This window comes from Octodon degus, unplaced genomic scaffold (genome assembly GCF_000260255.1).
Source record: "Octodon degus isolate 3935 unplaced genomic scaffold, OctDeg1.0 scaffold00101, whole genome shotgun sequence".
Lineage (NCBI taxonomy): Eukaryota > Metazoa > Chordata > Mammalia > Rodentia > Octodontidae > Octodon > Octodon degus.
Genome location: NW_004524677.1, coordinates 10,250,111 through 10,270,936, shown reverse-complemented (window position 1 = coordinate 10,270,936; position 20,826 = coordinate 10,250,111). Strand labels below are relative to the sequence as shown.

At 46.1% G+C, this 20,826-nt stretch overlaps 1 protein-coding gene across 2 annotated transcripts in view; it reads left to right on the top strand.

Annotated features, from left to right (window-relative positions):
• The first annotated feature begins 488 nt into the window (after positions 1-488).
• Positions 489-20,826, top strand: part of Gucy1b1 (guanylate cyclase 1 soluble subunit beta 1) — a 48,707-nt gene continuing 28,369 nt past the window's right edge. The window contains exons 1-4 of one of the 2 annotated variants that reach the window (XM_023723653.1): positions 489-594; positions 878-951; positions 16,200-16,300; positions 17,731-17,849. In XM_023723653.1, the coding sequence (XP_023579421.1) occupies positions 592-594; positions 878-951; positions 16,200-16,300; positions 17,731-17,849 (297 nt within the window). In that variant the 5' untranslated portion in view covers positions 489-591. Of the gene's footprint in view, positions 595-877; positions 956-16,199; positions 16,301-17,730; positions 17,850-20,826 lie in introns of those variants that run through there. The other variant, XM_023723654.1, reaches the window with a different exon arrangement.

Sequence of the window (20,826 nt, the reverse complement as noted above, 5' to 3'; positions counted from 1 at the left end):
GCGGGCTGGCGTGGGCGACGCTGCTCCCTAGAGGATCAGGAAAGCGCGCCTCTACGGAGCGTCGCGGCGCGCATTCACAAATCACGCGTGCACAAGCTCACACGCACTCGCGCGTACACGAGCGCTCACAACACGCGCACAAAACACGCGGGCGTGCACACAAGCACACCACACGCACACAAGCTCTCTCGCGCTCACATGCACTGTACACAGCTCACACACGCGCGTGCACGCGCATCGCTCCTGAGAGTGGTTTCCAGGCCAGACCCCGGATGCGCGCAGCAGGGGCCCAGCAGCGGCCCCTCCCGCAGGCCCCGCAGAGCCCTCAGCTGTGACACCCGCCTGGTCCCCAGCTCGCGGTGCAGGCGCCGGGCGAGGGGGGAGGGCACCAAATTACCTTCTCGGCCACTGATTGGTTGCGAACGCGCCCGCGGTGCCCGGCCCCCTGCGGCTCGAGTAGCCATTGGCCAGACGAGGTGTCCTTCAGGGCAGGCCGCGCCAGGAGCCGTCGCCCTAGCTCGCTGTCGCCGCTGTAGCCGCCGTGCGGTCCGCTGCGTCCCCCCGGAGGACGCTGCTTGGCCGGCGGACACCATGGTGAGCACGGTGCAGCCGGGATGCGGTCGAGGACATGGAGGCACTGCGCCATGGGAGCGGGGTGCGCTGCGCAGCGGCTCTGCCTCTGAGCCCCGCGGGGTTCGCTGGGCTGCGCCTGGCCCCGCGACCCCCGAGGCCCGCGGGGTCCCAGTGCGGGGCGCCGCACAGGTGACCGGTGCGGGCCGTGCTCTGCCGCCAGAGGGCGCGGGGACCTCGGGACTCGGGGCTCTGGGGAGCGGGGATCCTGGGCTGGCGCGTCCTGACGCCCCTCTCTGTCCCGCAGTACGGGTTCGTGAACCACGCCCTGGAGCTGCTGGTGATCCGCAACTACGGCCCGGAGGTGTGGGAGGACATCAAGTAAGTGGCCGCGCCGGCAGTCCGCCCTCGCCCGCCGTCCGCCCGCGCCTGCAGTCCGCCCGCGCCCCGGGTCAGGCCCCGCCCGCGAGCGTGGGAACCGCGCGCAGCCCGCGCTCCCAGCTGCTAGCCCGGCGCGACCGAGCGGGCGGCGGGGCGGGGCGGTCTCGGCCGGCATCTTCCCGCTCCGAAAATAGGGGAGAGCGGAATGCTTTCTGGTTAATTTCCCCAATTGCTCCTTCCCTCTTTATCATCTATGTAGAGGCTTTTCTTTCTCAGCCGTGACGCAGCCTAGAACAGCGTCCTAGTTTCTGTCTGGAGCTCTGAACCAGACTGCAGGTGTGAACTGCGATCCCAACCCAGCCATGCGGCAAGCCCTGAAATAATGCCGCTGTTCTCGCCTCTGTGCACCTCTTGGGGCGTTTGAAATCGGCATTTAGCCTGCTGTGGCGCTAGCTAAGCTGGCTGTCACAGAACCGTCTATAGATCCTTATGTCAAAGGGAAGGGAGCTGAGGAAAGGACCACCTGGGTGGACAGAGGGACAGATCTGTAGTTCGTATTCTGATTTCATTTTGCTATCTCAAGTAGGTGTTGACTCCCTTCCGTTTCATTCTAAGCGCAGGACTATTATTAGCCTTCAAGTCTAACAGGCCTTATTATGCAGCAGCACAACTGCGGTTATTCTTACAATTATCTGTTGCTATGGGGACGACTAGGGTCTTGAGCGCAAGCACATCTCCTGGATCTGTGTTGTTATCTTTTTCATGTTTCATAAGATATTTATACTACCCAGAGGGCACATCCTCTTAGTATAAAGAGAAGTCAATATTTGGCAATTATAGGCTTATATTTTAAAGGTTACATTGAGATTTGGATTTGTTCCATCTTCCTAGTCACTTCATAATTTTTAGTTTGGTCGCTAGGTATAGAGAAGGCACACCAACCAAAAACATGGTCGTAAGCAAATCATTAAAGGCTAGGCTTATTTTTAAACCACTTCCTTTGTGGATGTATGGAAGCAATGTATACAGCACCCAGAGGACGTTTTCTGTTCTGTAAAATAAATTCTCAAGTCTCCTGGAGGATATACAATGACAGTTACAATGTTTAGAATTTAAAGAACAGAGTGAAGTGGCTACTAAAAGTCATTATGTAATTTAAGTATGGCTAACGCGTGTGTCCTACCCATTATCAGCTTAGATAATTGGTAAATTGAGAGATGAAAATTGCGCTTCACGAGTATGTCATAAAAACTTTACAAACTAATTGAAGAAATTAGTTCATATTGGCCATATGTTTTTCTAGGACATGAAAACTAAAAAATATGTAGATTTCATTGATAACTACCAAAAAGAATATTTTCACTTTCTACTTTAAACAGTTACTTACTGATTTTATTTATTTATTTATTTATTTATTTATTTATTTATTTATGTATTTGGTACCAAGGATTGAACTCAGGACCCTGCGCTTGCAAGGCAAAGCACTTATTCTACTATCTCCCTGGGCCTTTACTTACTGATTTTAATTAAAGCACCATTATATTTCAACTGTGATTTAACTTTGAACTCTATTCTGAAGCTGAAAGCTGTTCAGGTAATAAAAGCTAGAATTGCCAATTTTATTTTTTTTTGTAAAAAATAAAGTCATGTGAGTATTTTTAAAAATAAATTTGCAGCAAGATTATGCTCTTGCAAGGAAAATACTGTCAGTTGACATAACGATAACACTCATCCGGGCGTTCATGTTCATTCTTTCCTATGCGTAGCGTTAGTGTGGGTGACTCCAGCTGTCATTATCCACCATGGAGAACGGGGTTCAGGATCCTGCCTCTTGGGCTGGCTGCGTGCAGGTTTCCTAGTGCCCAGGAGGGATCCATAGACTCTCCCTGGCTGGCCCTTCCTGGCAGCAGCTCGGGCTCCCTGCCTGCACAGGGGAGGAGAAAGTGCCAAGGCACAGCTAGGAGCTGTTGCCTCGGTGGCTCTGACCCCACTGCCTGCCGTCGGCCTTCCACTCCAGAGAAGCTTGCACTAGCGTTGGTCCAGCATGCTTTCGATTTTAACTGCTTAGAGAAGCTGAATATACAAGAAGATATTTTTCTTTGTCTCCATAAGTATGAGGCCTCCACTATCTTTTTCGTTTTTGGCTCTGTGAAAAATTATCTAAGCGGGTGTTTGAAAAACTTTTTATAATACTTTTCTGTTTTTGCAGGAAATGGCCTTCATTCCTGCATGAGCACGGATGCCAAACATTTAATGACAAATAAAATCTAAAGTAACAGATTCCAGACAGACAGTTCATAATGGATAAGAGCCAAACAGGCTTCCTTGTAAATTCAGTGTCCACTTACATTGTTACCAACATACAGTCATTCAAAACTGCTTTAAATTTCTCTTTTTAAGAACATGGAGCGCTGTGTGCACCAAGAGCCACAGACTTGCTCTTAGTGCATCTAACAGCAAGTGTTTAAGGTGCTGTGGACTGAGTGGGAGTTAGGCTGTCACACAGGAGCTGCCTGAGGTGACCAGCAGGAAAGCGGCGTCTTGTGGTTGAGCTTGTCTGGTGGCTGCAGATTGCTCACTTCAGTTGGTACAATAACAGATAAGAAAAGTGGGGAAAAAATTCTTTGTATCTTCTTCAAATCTTACTTTGCAGATTGCCTTTTAATCTTTAGATTGTCTTTTGAAAAAGTCTAGAACTGGACTCAAAATTTTGCAAAGTCTACAATGATCAGAAGTATTAAAGAGCCAGGACTGAATCTAGCATCCGCAAGCTTAGCGTGTGCGTGGTCCTGGGCTTAATTCTCTCCACTGCAAAACAAGCAAAACAAAACACAAAAAGCTGAGTCAAACATACAAACAAAACTGAAAACTATAACTATTTGCCTATAGCTGAACAGGCCAGGGAACATTTTTTTCAACTCTAAAGTGTCACACTGAGTACGGATTAGACTTTTCTGTTTCACTGTAAGTCTGAGGTAAGTAACTGAGTCAAAATTTTGGCATGTGAGGCATAAATTTGATAATAATGTAATTATTGTCTTAGTGACATACTTGAGCAGTGAGTTCCTCGAAAAGCTGACAGTCTTCCCTTTCGTGAAGCATACGGATTTGCTTGCGAGAGGTTTATCTGGTTTACTTACAATAGGCTGTACTTCCTCATTCATGGCTCTGTTCTTTCATTTATTGTTAAGCTTATCGCTAATGGATTTGATTTCATGTTGGAGCACCAGTCATGGAAAGTGAGTGATGTAATCCTTGGCTTTAGAACGCTAGAGACAGCAGAATATTTTTAATCTTATTAATTTTTTTTTTTGGTATTGGGAATCCAACTTAGGGCCCCACCTTACTAATTTTTTTTAACTTTTCTGTCTGTAACTCAAACTTGGAGACGTTTTGACTTTTGAGAAGTATATACTGATTTTCCGGTTTTGAAATCAATATATCAAGTTAAATTTGGTAATCATGAATTAAACATTTTGTTTGAAATGTACACTTTATCATAAATTCCTTTTGTGCCTCTGAGGCTGCCTAAACTTTTCGTATCTCAACTGTGTAAGGACAAAGGATAGTGCCTGCTTTATGGGTTTGTTGTAGTACGTTGGCGAATGCTGGCGAGGCCTGAATGCTGTTCTTAAGAAGCTGCTCGATGTGGCTCCTCTTTCATTTTGCTTTAGAATGGCAGGTTTTCAGGGTTCTCTTTCCCTTGTCTTTGCTCAGAAGTGATGGCTTGAAGCTGCGAGCAGTGAGAGCCGTAGTGCTGGCCTGGAGTCCTTTTCTAGCGTGCTCGACCCCAGGATTCCATTTCTAGGACCAAAAAAGCAGTCCTGAGGCATCTGCAGAGGAAAGCCTTTCCGGTCGCTCTATCACTCTGGAATTAGTGATAACTTCACTGTGTGCTGTTACTCTTTCTCCTTTATACTTTCTATGCAACTAGTGCCACTGCTGGGTTCTTTCCTAACAGCTTTATTGGACTAAAGTTTTCCTGTATTACATCGTTACATTTCAGAGATGCCGTAGACTCCAGCACATTGACAAAGCTTTCGCAGGATGACCACGGTCCCATTTAGCCTGTTCTTGTCATCCCAAATTAAACCCTACCCCCAGCTCTCCTCTCTCTCCTGGAGCAGCTCTTGGCCTCTCCACTGCTCTGTGTGGGTCCCTTCCCTGTCCCCTGTCCCTTGTGATGGATGGCAGCCCTCCAGCATCCTTTGTCTGACCTGTCCCCTTCCTGTCCCTCCTGCAGACCATGACACACTTCATTCCTATCACACCGATTCCTGCTGCGGTTCTCCTTCGGCTCTGGTCTTGCATTATATTTTTCATACCTCTCCGTTGCCCTCAGTGCTTAGCTATTATTAGAAAATTCCATGCATGCTTGTTTTATCAAGACAAATTACAGTCAGCAAATCGTGCATGTTTTCCCTTGCTCTGAGGAATGATCTGCTAGTTAGCTTGCAGGACAGAAGAAGCACTTTATGTCAGCTACAAATTCACTCAGGTTGGACATAACTTTGGGACATGGATGTCCACATGTAAACACTCAGCTGCCTGCTAGAGAGCCTCCCTTCAGGCTCCCCTGGAACTCGATCGTGCTGGAAAACAAGCTGGCCCTGAGGTTGGAAGGCAGGTCAGCCTCCTATCAGGAGCTTTGGTTTGTTTTTCTGTGATCTGATGTATATTCTTCAAGGTTGGTGTTAAGGTTCTTTATATCCTCACTTTCTATAGTCTTTGAGCATTAAAAAATATCAGAGAAGGCTACTGTTTAATTGTGTGTGTTGGAGATGTGTTCACATGTTACCGTGTGCGCCCGAAGAGAAATTGGAAAATCTGTTCTTTCACTGAATCTGTCCAGATGTGGCGATGGCAGGCATCGTCTAGATGTGGCTCTCCCCTTGCTACTCCGACCCTCTTCTCCAGAAAGAGGGACTCTGGCAAACGCTTTTCTTTAAGGTCTTGGAGAAGTATAGTTGGGGGCTGATACCGTGCAGACACCAATAGAAAAACGCACTTGAGGAAACGAGCAACAGGAACCCTAACAGCCAGGCTCGGGACAGCTTAGGAAGGGTCAGTACTTCCAGCTTTTGCATTCTGTTTGGTTCCTTGGCTGTTAAAGAGGAAACAGCCTGGAGAATGGTGTCTTCATTGTTCACATCTACCAAAGTGGAACGCCTTGTTCCCTACAGACTCGACCAGAGGTCGTGGTCAGAGGTTTGTGAGGAAAGCACAGGGTAAAATTTGAAGACCTTTATCGTTCTCCTGGGGACTAAGGTACTGGCTCTGCTGCTAATCTTGTTCCACTCGCCATTCACTGTGGAATCATGAAGAAGCGATTTGTCGCTGTGTTGGGAGCCCCGGGGCCGGTCTTCACTGACTGAAAAGTCCTGGAGAGTCTTAGTCCACACCAGCTGTTGTTAGCGCGCAGCCACTCAGGCTGGTGTTTAGTTCCAGTTTTCAGTTCCTCAGCCATCCCGACCTTTCTGTCGTGTCCTGGGGTCACCTGTCCCGAAGGGGCTTTTTCTGTGGCCTCCTCACATGCTCCTAAGAACACATGGCTCTCAGCTTTGGGACACAGATGTTACTTCTTCAGTTTGTCCTCTGTCATGTGTGTCCTGCCTGCCTCGTAGGATAAACGCTTTTAATTCTTTCTAGGAAAAAGCCTGACAGAGTACGCGCTCTCAGTCTCTCTGCCCCTCTCATCTGCTGGTCTCTTTCGCTCTCTGTGTTTCTCTCACTCTCTTCTCCTCTCCTTTCATAGGCTCAACACATTACTAGGGTCTGTCTATAAGTATTATACGTAGGAATGTATGTGTATGAATGAGTTTTTTTTAGCCTGCATTTCTATATAGTAGAGCCTGCACGTATATTTATTTTTCTGCAACCAGAACTTAGAATTTCAGAAGATGACTTTTCAGCCCTATTTAATAACATAAGCTCTTTAGAAGTAAGCATTGATTTCCCCCCTTTCTTTACTGAGGTATAATTGAGAAATGAAAATTGCGTATATGTAACGTGACACATAGGTGACATGTTCTGGTGCATGCACACACGTGCCTAGAATACCCTCATAGCCACAGCCTCTCACGACCACTTGCTTTTGGGTGGTGAGATCAGTGAAGACCGTATCAGGGTGTGCCTTATGCTTGTTAACTGTGGTCACCTTACTGCCCCAGCACTTGCACATCTGCTCAGGACAGCCATTGGCAAGCTGATTCTGTGATGTCCATTGACCCCTTTCCTCCTGAAATCTGACCTTGTTTATTTGGAGACCTCATCTCTTTCAGATGTCTGTGTCCAGGCATCTCCATTACAAAGCATCTTTTTCATACCTCCGTGGGAAGCTGCTGCACCTAAACATGAGCAGGCGTGGGGTGGACTTCCTGGAGAACGCACCATCGCGGGCAGCAGGGAGCTGGTCCCACGTGCGACTGAGTAACAGTTCCTGAAGTTCAGCTCCCTAAGATACACTGCCTGGGTATTTCACACAAGTCATAGACCTGTTGCTTAAGAAATAGAGAATGCAAAATACTCTTAATTTTCCTTAGTAATGTTTGATTACTTGTTTTTTTTTTTTTTGTAGGAGATTTAGAAATGTTTGGGGGAATATATTTATTGAATTAATTCCTTCATTTTAAAACCTATGCTTATTTGTTGAACGTATGCTCAATCCCAGGCATTTGGGCTCAGCACCAGTGATTAGTTCTAATGCTCAATCCCAGGCATTTGGGCTTGGCACCAGTGATTAGTTTTGAACAACACCCCTGCCCTGAAAAAGATAACTAGAAGTAACAGGTTGGTCAAGGTTGCAACAAATAACAGTTTCTAGGAGTGTTTAGGAAATGAATTGCTTTGGGGAAAGTATTATGTATAGTCAAATTTTATACAATTATTGTAACTACAAAAATATTGAATGTTAGTATTTCTCATTTTGTTCCAGGGTGCGAATTTAAACATTATTTTAGAGGAGACAGTGCTTTATTTTTTCTTTTTGCTGTTGGAATTCATAAATTCTGTCTGCCAACCTGAAAGCTCACGTTTACTTTGTGAAAAGGCTGACCAACATTGCTGCGGTTTTGCTGTTCTCCCGGGTTGTTCTGCCCGCTATCTGCCCCGTCCCCGCTCCTCTTCCTTCGCCTTCCTCAGCACGCCAACTCTTTACCAGTGAGATATGCTGGGCGCCCAGTGTGTGCAGAGACGCTGACGCGGTGACCAGCCACAGCGCTGGCTGCTGCCCGTCACTCAGCTCTGCAGATGCGAAGATGCGGCGCCGAGGTCGCTGCCCTGGCGGGGGTGAGGCTGCCCGTGGGGCGTCTGAGCCCCGCACTCAGCGAGCCGTATGGGGAGACTGGCTCACGGATGGAGCCTTCTGGGTTCCTCTGCGTTTCCTTGTTAGGGAAAAAAAGAAAGGAGAGGAAAAAGAGAAGCAGCCTTTCTGTACTTCATCCAGATTTTTAAAGCCTTTCTGTTTCTGAAGTTTTTAGTTCTTGCCATTGGCTCTTTGCGGTGCATGAGGACTAGTTCACGGCAGGGACTCGGTGCAGGCGCGCACCGCAGTCCTTGTCTCCTCGCCTCAACCAACCGTTTTCTTTTGCTAGCGTCTGACTCACTCACTCAGACGTCTCTGTGACGTTGGTTATCATCCAGGTGGAAACAACCAGACTAACAGGCTAAAAAGCGTGTGAAACACCTGGACAGTTGTACCAAGCCGGGGTACCCTTTCTGATACGTCGTCTGCTGGCTTACAGTGAGTTTCTCTCAGCCTGTCTTTGCACATTGTCCTTACTTAGCACTTTATTTATATGCTGATTTTTGAATGTAAGAGTAACTATGTGCTATTTAAGCTTCTGCATTTGGCTTAATTTCCTAAACATTATGATCTCAAAGCGCATCCATTTTCCTACAGAAGGCTCAAGTTTGACCTCCACGGCGGAGTAGTGCTCCGCTGGGCATGAATGCCAAGTGTGTTGATGGATCCACGAGCTATTTCCACGTTTCGGCAGTTAGGAATTGTGCTGCTGTAACAAGAGCGGGCACGCACTGCCGAGGTGCGGTGTCTTGGCCTTTGGCAGAAGATACCTACAAGGGGATCGGTGGGGTCAAGTGGAATTTCTATTTTTACTTTCTCAGGAATCTCCACACTGATTTCCACAGTGTTTGCACCAGCCTGCACTCCCACCAGCGGTGGACAGGGGTTCCTTTACCCACCTCAGCCTCTCCAGCATTTGTTATTGATTAATTTCTTGATGATGAGCCATTCTTTCTGGGGTGAGATAGAATCTCAGTGTTATTTTAACTTGGATTTCTCAAAAGTCCAGCAATACTGAACATTTTCTTATATAGTTATTGACATTTGTATATATATATATATTTTTTTTTCTTTTTTTTGAGACAGGGTTGCACTGTGCAGTTTAGGCTGGACAAACTGTGTAGCTCAGGCTGGCCTCAAATTTAACACAATCTTCCTGTTTCAGCCTCCTAAGTGCTGGGATGACAAGCAAGTGCCATCACGCCTGGCCTGGCATTTATACTGCTTCAGATGCCTTTCTATTTTATTTGGGTCTCTAAATGAGGAGGTCCAATTTTTTGAGTTCTTTTTATATGCTGGATATTAGTCCTTTTCTGAGTAGCTGGCCATGTCCTCTGTCCTGTAGGTTGTCTCTTCAGTTGTTTCCTTTATTGTGGAGAAGCTTTTTAATTTGAGGGGATCTCACTTGCTGATTCTGACTATTGCTTCCTGTGCAACTGGAGTTTTCTTCAGAAGCTACTTTAAAATAAAACCACTGCTGTCCCCTAGCCTCCTTATCAGTAGTGCCCTAAGTAGGACACTTAGTGTGCAGCGTCACTGAGGGTATAGATAGGGTGAGAGAGGACTGGAGGCCGCAGTCCTGGAGGGCACTGGAAGGAGCACATACCCGTGTGGGCACGGGAGAGGGGGTGATTCAGGGGATTAAAAATAAAAGCAAGTGGAAGCAGCGGAATGCAGAGCACACGCTGGTCCGAGGTGAAGCCAGTCCGCTGGGGGCTGTCTGAACAGTGGCGCAGCTGAACACATTTTAATGCGGTCACTTGCAGCACTGTGTAGCATTTTTTGTCATCTTAGAAAAGCACTGAAAAGACAGAATGCAGAGCTGGGTGTGGCAGCTCCTGTAATCCCGGTGCTTGGGAGGCTGAGGCAGGAGGATCAGCCTGGGGCTGCATAAGTGAGCACAAGGCCAGCCCAAACTGTACAGCGAGACCCTGTCTAAAAAACAAAATAAATAAATAAATAAAAATCCAGGGCCAAGGAGACGGCTCAGTAGAATAAGCGCTTCCCTGGCAAGCGTAAGGGTGTGAGTTCAATCCCTGGTTCAAAAAAAAAAATCCAATCTTTCATTTTTAAGAAAATTTCAGATTATAGTTCTCAGAGAAACCTGTGCATTTCTTCGCATGCAGACTGAGTGACTTCAGTAACGGACGCCTTACATGAATCTCTGTGTGATCCAGCGATTTAAACAGAGTGTTCGCAATACATTTTGGGGGCTTTGTTGTTATTCTTGAGACAGTATCCCTCTGTGGAGCCAAGGCTGGCCTTGCGCCCCTGGTGGTCCTCTTCCACAGCGACCCCCCCAGGGCTGGGGTTGCAGGAATGTGCCACTGTGCCCAGCCCCCACAAGACACAATTTTGAAAGAAAGAGTGAGCCTCATCAATTTGGTTTATGTATGCGATTAAATTTGGTATAGTTCAAGCTTAAAACTACCTGCCAAGAAAATCTTGAATGACTAAGTTATATATAACACATATACATTATATAAATGCTGTTCTTGGTTTTTAAAGAAAAGCTATGCAGGCGCGGGTGTGACACTATGAGCTATGGGCGCCGGGACCTACTGTGACCCACTACTTGAATTATGTGACTCATTCATGTAATCCAAATAATAAGTTTTTAAATTTCTTCCATTTGCGGGCCAAGGAATCACACCTGCTCAGTGACTGCAAATAACTGGTGAAAAAATGGCCCCCAGACTCAGGAAAGCAAGAAGACAGTTCTAGAAGCTTCCGCGCAGAGCGGTGGCAGATCCGTGGCAGAGTGGGCAGAAGCAGTTCTCGCCGACTCGGCGCTCTGCGGGCTGAGATACCGGCGGCGCGAAGGCCGATTAGATGGAGATGTGCAAAGCAGTGAGAAGGAAGGGCCGAGCCCTGAGAGGCCAGGGGCGGCTCCACGGTCGCCGCCGCTCCTCCAGGCCTCCTTGGCCACACGGGCAGCCCCAGGGCGTTGGTTCTTACTGGAGTGGCACTGAGTGCTTCCCTGCGTGGTTCACTGCATTGGTCGTGCTACACCTGAGGCGACCTGACCTTGAATCTGCAGGCAGCTTTTCCTTTCGGAAGAGAAGCAGTGGAAGAACAGGCAGAAAGAAGGGAATTGGTCCCAGGAGGCTCGGGGGATGGCGCCAGGGCCCGTCCTGAAAGGCTTTGCCCCGATCTGTCTGCCCACAGAGCCCGCGGCAACCCAGATCCACGCGGGCCACCCCTCCTCCTCCGCCTGACTCCACCTGTCCTTTGCTTGGCTGCCTTGGGCTCCTCTCACTTACCGTGAGATTTGGTCATGTTTTCTCTCTGTTGTTTCATTCACTATACTTTAGAAGTGCTCAGAAAGAGCAAGGAATGTAATGGGCACTCACATATCTGCCACAAAAGTTCTCCTGAAGTATGAAAAAAGACAAGAAAGAGCACCTCCACATTTCAAAATAGACATGAACAACTTTTTAATTAAAAATATATTAATTAGTTTGTGTTTGCAGTACACAGTGATTGCATTCATTGCTACACTTACATAGCGCAATTTTCAGTACTTCAATGGAATTCAGTGTGAGGTTTTTTTTTCTTTTTATGTATTTTATTACAGAGTCTACAGGGTCTCATTACACAGATTGGATTCGTAGTGATTCTCCCGTTTTCAGCCTCCCAGGCACTGGGATTACAGGGGTGCGCCACCACGCCCAGTCTCAGTGGCTGTCTCGGCGCACCCCAGGGGTGGGGTGGCACAGCATGGCAGGCTGGGGATCGAGCCCCTGGCCTGTGCGTCTGCCTAAGCAGCTGCTTTAGTCTGCTGAGCTGCCTGGCCGGCTCCCGTTTCGGGATTTCTTAGGAAGTAGGTCTTCCCTGGCTTAGGCAGAGGTGCGCTGCCTGCGTCTTGCTCATTTAGGGCTTGCTCGGGGCTGATGTGTTTTTCACAGAAACTAAGTTTACTCTAGAAAGTTATGTGATTTTGTTTACTCAAGGTTGAAGAATAAAAAAGCCTGGTGAGCATATGAATTAATTTACATTTCATTAACACTTATAGTTTACATATATAACTTAACATTTATGTTTTACTAGTGTATCTTGAATTACAGGCAGCAAATTCCAGTCTGCTGACTAGTGTTTGTCTTATAGTAAAATTTAAACGGAAAAAATAATAAAAAATTAGCCTATTCATATCCTTTAAACTGACCAGGTCATTCCTAGAAATGCATTCTATGTTTACTTAGTAAGACAGTTAGCTACAAAGATACTCATCAGAACATCCTTCATACTTAAGGAAAAGGGCAGTGAAGCCTGGTCTCTCTACTAAGACTTCAGATGTCTATGCGATGCAGTCTTGTGAAGGCATGCTGTAGAAATTCATTTATTGATATGAGAAGATAGCCGTGAAATAGTAAATCAAAATGGGTTTTAAAACACCTTGTTATATAAACCAGTGTCTTCAAGCATGCGCAACTCGAGACTAATACTGCCCGTGGTTATCTCATCATAGACGTTGCCTTCTCTTTTTAGTTTTTCCTTTTCAACACTTCATGTATTTCTACAACTAGAAATTAGAATGCATAAAACACATAGTAGCGTTTATTGCAGGATAAATTAGAGTTTGTACATTTTACGTTTGTAGTTTTGGGATATCTTGCCTTTTCTATTAGAACAAGAACCTTGACGTCTTTGAAAAACTGTGGTGTTCTTGCTTAGTAGCTGAGTGTGTTTGGGAGAAGTGAAGCCAGCAGGTGTGTGAGCACGCAGCCCCGGTGTGGCCACTAGTAACACGCACGCAACGCAGGGCAGGTGTGTGCAGTTGGTAATGTGCGGCACACGGTGCCGTCAGTGTGTAGATGTGATCTGTACCTGTTCTTTATCCTTCTTTCCTCATAATAGTGGAAAATAAGTTATATCGTTGCTTGCTATTAGTACATTGTTGCTTTTTAATTTTAGGAAGGGGAAGTTTTCCTGTTTATCTGGTGTGTCTGGTTTTCCCCAGTTCATTCAGCTAGTAAAGTCTAGATCCTGAACCTCGGTCCCCACGGTTGCCGAAACCCGGTGCTGCTGTTGTCGTTGTTGTCTTCCAGCACTGGGCTTGGGTCCCGGGCTTTGATCATGCTGGGAGGCTCCTTGCATCAGGTTGCGCCAGCCATGGCTTCTTTTTTTCTTTTTCTGCAGTTCTGGGGATTGAACTCAGGCCCTAGCGCTTGCCAGGCAAGAGCTTGTTCTGCTGGGCTCTCTCCCTGGTGCCCGGCTGCTGGGCATTGCCACTGCAAGCAAATGTAACCGGCATGCCCCAGAGAACAAGCGTATCCGTAGGCGTGGCCCTGCGCGACGTGGTGACACGAGGCGTGCTGCTGCACTTGGAATGTTTTCCCTGAGCAGCAGCAGTGACAGCAGCAAGTGACTGTAGCCAGCCCGACGCTGCCCTAATGCAGCGACCAGGGTCCCTTGTGTCCTTCTGGCAGCACACAGTGGCTTGGATGAGTGGACTGAGTCAGTGCTCGGTGTTCCAGCTGGACGTGCTTTTGTGAATGTAACACTGGAAAAGCTATCTGGGAACTCATCGCTCCTGGATCCACCTGGCGGTGGTTTAAACAATGGCTTCCCTTTCCCTTCGGACATTTGTTTAAGAAAAGCAATCCAAACTCTACCAAAATAAATGTATTTATAGAATCATGATGACTGTTAAAAATGATAACTGTACTTTCCTATTACTAATGCTGTGTGCAGTTGAGCTACTGTGTTTATTCAGCGAAGGACGCGTTTGACGATTTTGTCACCCCGCCTGGCTGCTCATGCTCTGTGTAAAACATAGCCCTTGCTCGGAGCCTCAGCTCCCCTCTAACTCTGCGTTCAGGTCCTGGTGACAGCGCCCTGCCACCTGCTTGGCCTGATGCCCTTGTCCTCCTGATGCACGGCCTCCCTTGCCCATTCCTAGTCCCTCAGCATATTGTGTGGATCTCACCTTCCGCAGATGGGTGTGAGCCAGTGTTCTGAAGCAGGTTGGAGCATGTGTCGCCTGATGGGTGGCAGGGCTCCTCCACACATGCTGCACCACCCCGGTCCATCTCACTGCAGAAGCAGCCAGGCAGGCCCTCAACCTGAGTTGGTTCCCGTCATCCCTCATATCACTAGAATCCAGATCCTTCGCCTCATGCCAGGTGGAGCAGTTGTCCCCAAGTCTAAGCAGTCTTAAGGACTGTGGCCTCCCATGACTGCACTGAGCCATCCCCAAAGCTCCTTTGCCCTCTTCTCCACTCCAGCCACACTGGCCTCTGTGCTTCCCAGCACCCAGCATGCTCGCACCTGGGCCTGCGCAGCTGCTCTGACCTCTAGCCAGGTGGCCCCTGGCCCCCCAGCCTCGTCTGCATGCCAGTGGCCAGGTACAGCCTTCTCCCTACCACAGCCGAACGTCCTGCCCCTCTGTCTTGCCTCATTTTTCTCTTTATATTTATTGTACAAGTAATTTGTTAGTCTTAGACCTGGTCTGCTCCAACCCCTCCTAGAGTACTTGTATGTGTCCCTAGAGATTCACTAGAGATTACATTCTTAGAGCAATGCTGGCACATGAATGGGCTCAACAGATACTTGCTGAAAAGTTATTTTTATTTTTATATTTTTAGTTGTAGCACTATTTATTGTATTATGCTTTTTAATGACAAAAAACTATTACAATAGATGCAACAGTACAACTGGACTAAGTCAAACAATATTTTAAAACATGTTTTGTTTTGTTTTTTTCAGTGCTGAGGATCAAACTTGGGACCCTGCACTTGCCAGGCAGGGACTTATGCCACTGAGCTCTCTCTCCGGCCCTATATCTCTGTCTTATACATCAAGAAACTGTGACAGTGAGGGGTTAAGTTACTTGCTCAAGGTCATACAGCTTTCTTTTTCACCTATCCTGGGTATTGAACCCAGGACCTTTGCACTGAGCTACACCCCCAGCTCTTTATTTTTTTTTCCATAATTTTATTGAGAAACAAATAGCAATGAGACAGTTTCAAACCAAATTGGTAGGACAGTTTCAATAATTAACACACTGCATACATTCTTCTTAGTGGTTAATTGCTGTACAAGATGCAGATATGATATCCTATTTACAAATACCATTAGAACAAATCCCTCTATTCATTAAGAGAATGTAACTATATATCTATCCTAACTACTTTGAATACACAAATACAAAATGAACATTCATCTGTATCCCCTTTTTTGTTAAGCTCCATTATTTCAATATTATAGGTGTGTAAACTCAGCAAAATATTCTAAAAGAGTTCAGAGGTCCATAATAGTATTGGGTCTTCCACTTGACTGGCAATGTCAGAAATTGTTGACCTGAGTCCCCCACAGCTCAACATAACAGCATGGCTTTACTTCTTTTATTTTGTTTTTATACTTTTCTGCTGGATGGTTAAAACCAAGGTAAAGCAGGACCTATGCAACAAGAGTTGTAGCTTTTGGGTCTGATAAGGTCAGTGAAATCCGCTCAGGATTTATCCTGAGATCCTGTACCTCAGATTGTAGAACCTTTGTCAGTGTCAGCCATGTGGATGAGAACATTTATTATTAATCCGGAAGTTGCTTCCTTTTTAGCAGCTAGGACCTTGCTCTGTTGTCCAGGCTGGTTTTGAACTGCTGTGCTTGGGTGATCTTTCTGCCTCAGCCTCCCAAGTAGCTGGGACTACAGGGGTGCTGTTGTGAAGAGGCTATTTCTTGACTGTGTCTAATGTCGGGTGTTCTGTTGGGCACTGGAGTACTACATCAATGTCAAATGTATTAAGGAGTTAAATGTGCCACTTTAATTCAGGGAGAAGGATGTGACATCATTTAGGCTTAATCACTGGCATTTCAGGTACTTAACAGTGATTGAAGCAGGCTTGCCAGAAGGTCCTGTTTCCGAGGTAAATGCCTTGTGTGTCTAATGATGACAGCTGAGCCAGCTACTCTTCATGTTTTCACTGTCTCTCCTGTTTTCCAGAAAAGAGGCCCAGTTAGATGAAGAAGGCCAGTTTCTGGTCAGGATAATATATGACGATTCCAAAACGTACGATTTGGTTGCTGCTGCAAGCAGGGTTCTCAGTAAGTGAGGCGCGGCCTTCTTTCTTTGTCTCAGTTCCCTGGGGAAGCCCAAAGGAGTGTCTGTGTCATGACTGCAGTATGTGATTGTACAGGTTGTGTACTGCACAACCCTGTGTGTGTGTGGGGGGGGGGCTGTTCACATAATGTTAGGCTCAGGCCTGACTAAGTCCTAGTCTTCCTTTCTCAAAGTATTTAGAGAATGGAAAGAGGGCAGGCATCTCTCCTCACAGAAGGCCACCTGCTGGGGAGGAAGATCATGACGCGGCTCAGTGTGATCCGTTCTAGTAGCAACAGGGTAGAAGTGACACAGGTGCAGGCGGAGAGTCCTGTCCCGACATCTCTCTCACGACTACAAGTTACGTTAAACTCCTGCGAGAGATGAAAGGAACGGAGACCTTCCACACACGAATCTCACTGGTAGAAAAGGTGTCGTGGAGAAAGGTGGTTCTCAGATATTAGCTGTTATTCCCAAGGAGTTTAATTTACATGGAAAGTGTAGTTGCGTGGGGCAGAAGGAAGCTTTTGGCTTTACTTGGCAGAGTGTAGCAATTAGGAAAAAAAGTGGTAAAACATGAAGTATAAGGCCTCATTAATCAAATGAAGCAAGTATCAAATACACTTTTAAAATACAAATTTCCAAAATATTTAAGGTGAAGTATCTAGCATAGTCACAAGTAGAGGGGACGTGGTATTTTTCAGTCTGATGAAGCAAGACGATGTCCTAAAAGAGAACAGTTTGGCAATATCAGAATCTTTTCAAAATGTATTCTAACTCTTATAGAATGTTTCCCAAAGAAACACTAGATGGCCTTTGCACTAGGATTTATGTAGAAGTGTTTTTGTGTTAGAGCCACCTATCAATAAATGTAAAAACCTGTGTTTTCAGCAAGCTGAGAGTCAATGAATTGCTACATCCACAATTGAAAAAGATAATAGAGCATGAAGAACAACAATATTGGAAAAATGAAATTGTAGGAAACATGAATTTGGTAGCGAAACAATAGGACAGTCAGTTCCAGACTTTGTACAGTTAGGTTCATAAATACACCTATATGCATGAAGGAAAGTATTTTGCATCAAAATAGTGTCATGTACATTCTTGTTGGGTTCAAAGAATCTCCCGTTTTTTAAATAAATACATTAAATGTGTGCTGTCAGTTGTCAAAATTAAGTAGTTCTTATACAAGTTGAAAATGTGGTTGCTTTGTTATAGTCAGTACAAATTTATGCTGTTAATTTGTTAGCTCGTTGTTCTCTCAGATCTCTTTGTAGTGTTGTGGCCAGAATTTTTTTGCTTTGATTTATGTTTCTTCCACACAAAGACTGGGCTATTTTCAATAGCTTTAGTATGCATTTATATTCCTTCTTCTCATTAACAACGTTCCACCTATAATATGTGGTTTTTATTTCTTCTCAAACCTGTAAAACAGACCTCAATGCTGGAGAAATCCTTCAAATGTTTGGGAAGATGTTTTTTGTGTTTTGTCAAGAATCTGGCTATGACACCATCTTACGTGTCCTGGGATCTAACGTCAGAGAATTTCTCCAGGTGAGTAGTTTGATGTCCTGGAATAATAAGTTTTGAGTGGCTCTTAAATATTGGTCCCGGATCCTTCTACCCATACTCTAGCTCAACGACAGACAGTGTTTCGTTGCTGGAGTACAGTCATAGTGACCCATTTCTGATTCACTTAGCATCATATTTGTGAGACGATCTTCAATACAATGTAGGACTTTCGCTTTGTATTTTTCTTTATTTCTAGTGGCTAACACGGAATATGCTAATGGTATATTAGTAGTTTCCTAGTGAGTTCACAAGATCTATTTTGATCTGCGACTTTTTAAGCATTTTGCATGCAATTGGTGGTTATTTTGGGTTTTAGTCATATGTTATGGTCTTGTTTTGTATTCTAAAGTATACTGAATGTGTAAAGTATATGTAAGCCCTATGTCAGTAGTTACAGATTTTGACCTGGAGTCTGTCAAGCAGGACAGAGGGCCAGGGTGCAGAGGCCTTCGTGACACACATGCGACACCTTGCACACCATTACTGGGGACCTGCATCTGGATGAGTGTGCTGTAGAAAGAAAAACAGGAGACCTTCCGAGGGCAGGTTCAGGAGCAACCTTCCGAGGGCAAGTTCAGATGAAAGAGACAACGTCCCGAAAGGCCTGTGCCTCATCCAGTCTGGTGAAAGTTGCCCGAACGGTTTTGCTCTCAGTTCCCCTTTAGCCAGGAGACCTCTGCTGGAAGGCGCGCCGTGTGGGAAGCCCAGGCGTTGGCGAGCCCCTCTTGCTGAAACACGCTCACTGTGAAACCCATGTGGCAGTTTGCAGAGAACATTTGCCCCTGTCTGCTGAGAGCAGCCAGACCTTACTGGAAAATGATGTCAGCGCAGGACCAGCTGGACGGGAGCCCGGGGCGGCGGAGGGAATGTAAACCACTTTCGGGCCAGCCGCATTATTGATTTAACAGCCAAAATACGAACTTTAGTGTTTAATCAAAACGTCTGTTGTTTACACAGGGACATTTTTCTTGTGAACTTAAGGCAGCACTAAATCAAGCCGGGACGCGGTGCTCAGTGCCCTGCCGAGCAGTTGTCAGGGAGCAGAGCTGCCGCTGCCAGGGAAGTAGCTGCCAGGAGAGCTCTAAATTACAGTGGAGCAGGTGGGCTGGAGTGGACTGTTGCACATGGGCCGAAGCTTGGTACTTAACACTACGTGGGCACTTTAGATTTTTTAATGCATATTTTACTTGTTAGTATCGTACTGAGCAGAGCCTCTTCACCGGTGACAAATTGGCTTCTTTTGCTGTCGCACCCACCCTCTCTCTCCACGGCTGCGGCTGCACAGCCGCGGGCTCGGACGCCTCACCGCTTCTCCTCCCCACCTCTGCCTGCCCGCCCTGCACGCCGCTTCTGCCTTCTAGTACAGCTTGCCTTGTGCAGCTGGTCGGCCTGGGAGATGAGATCAGCACAGAGCAGGGGATGGGGAGGCTTCCCAGGCAGGGCACAGAGGAGACAGGAGCTCGCAGACATGCAGATTTGGTTAAATGACATACAGTTGTGTGTGTCCCCATGCGTGTGTGTCCCCATGTGTGTCCCCATGAGGGTTGTACACCAAACTCATGCGTGTAGATGTGAACAATGAAGAAACTAGGTATTTAGAGTACTGTAACACGTTCGGTGTTACCCATGTTTGCTATGTCCCTTATTTTTTGTGAGTTTGAAATTATCTCTCTTAATGGTCAATTCAGTGTGATGAAATACTACTTTTCTTAAGAGCAGCTATTTTTGTCATGATTAGACCAGTTACCTAGCAATTAAGTGAACCTTTTGCTATGTAAAATTGACTATGAAATTAAACAGTTGATTTTCATAAATTGTTTTTGAGGCCCTAGGTCACACCGAAATTGACATTTATGTCATCTATACATTAAAAAGAACATTAATGGTGAACTTTAGTCTTCAATGAAGAACAGCAGGAGTTGGCCTCATTTTTAAAAAATGTAAAGGCTTGCGTTTCCTCCTCACTCCTATTCCAAGCAGTCACCAACTCTATAACGTTTCCTGGATGTTGACAACTCTTCCACTTTTTTCCGTCTCCTCAACAGTTGCTTATGTCAGTCCGCTGTCACCTGGAGACTGGACAGGTTTCCTGCCTCTCTTCCGACCTCTCCGGTCTCTTCTCCACTCAGTAACCTAGGTGATTTCCTAAAATGTAAAGAATTCTCATCACATCATTTTTGTGGGTAAACCTGTAGGTTACTGGCTTATTGGAAAATGTCAAATATTTTATGTATCCTTCTGGTTCCTATCCTGCAGAGTAGCCAAACTTAACCCTGGTAGAACTTTATTTACCTTGTTCTCTCTGTCCTCTGAGTTTTTGCACTGTTTTTCCCTCTTCCTGGAATATGGCTGTGACTCCTTTTCACTTATTAAATCTTGTGCATCTGCAGGATACACTGGCTCTTCCGGAGTGCCCAGCTCTGCGCTACTGGCCCAGCCTGCCTGAGTCAGGGTGCCTGGTCTATCTCCAGCCTTCATAGCCTCTTCTGTTTCCCCAGCCACACTGGTTCTTCCTAGTGCATTGTCATTTCCTGTCTGTGGGGTTGGAATATAACACTGAGGCCAGAGGCTGGTATACTGCTCATGTTGTATCTGCCCAGATCCCAGCATGGGGGGGAGGGTGTCACAGAATGAACCAGTATCTATAAAAATATCAACATTTGCACAAATAAAAGGGAAAAAAGCACTAAGATGCAAATTCATCAGTAGCTCAAGGTTAGTTATTTCATAGAAGCTCACCTATCTCAAAGGGGACTGTATTTATTTAGGGTTGGAGTATGGAGTAAAATAAAACCATGATACAGTACAGCAGTTTCCTTTCTAGAAGTGTCTGGTAAACTGTTGCACAATATTTAGTTTTCAAGCTATGTTGCTTGTATCTTTTGACATTTTTTCTTTTTTCTTGAGACAAGTTCTCAGTAGGTAGCTCAGCCTGACCACAAACTTATGGCGATCTTCT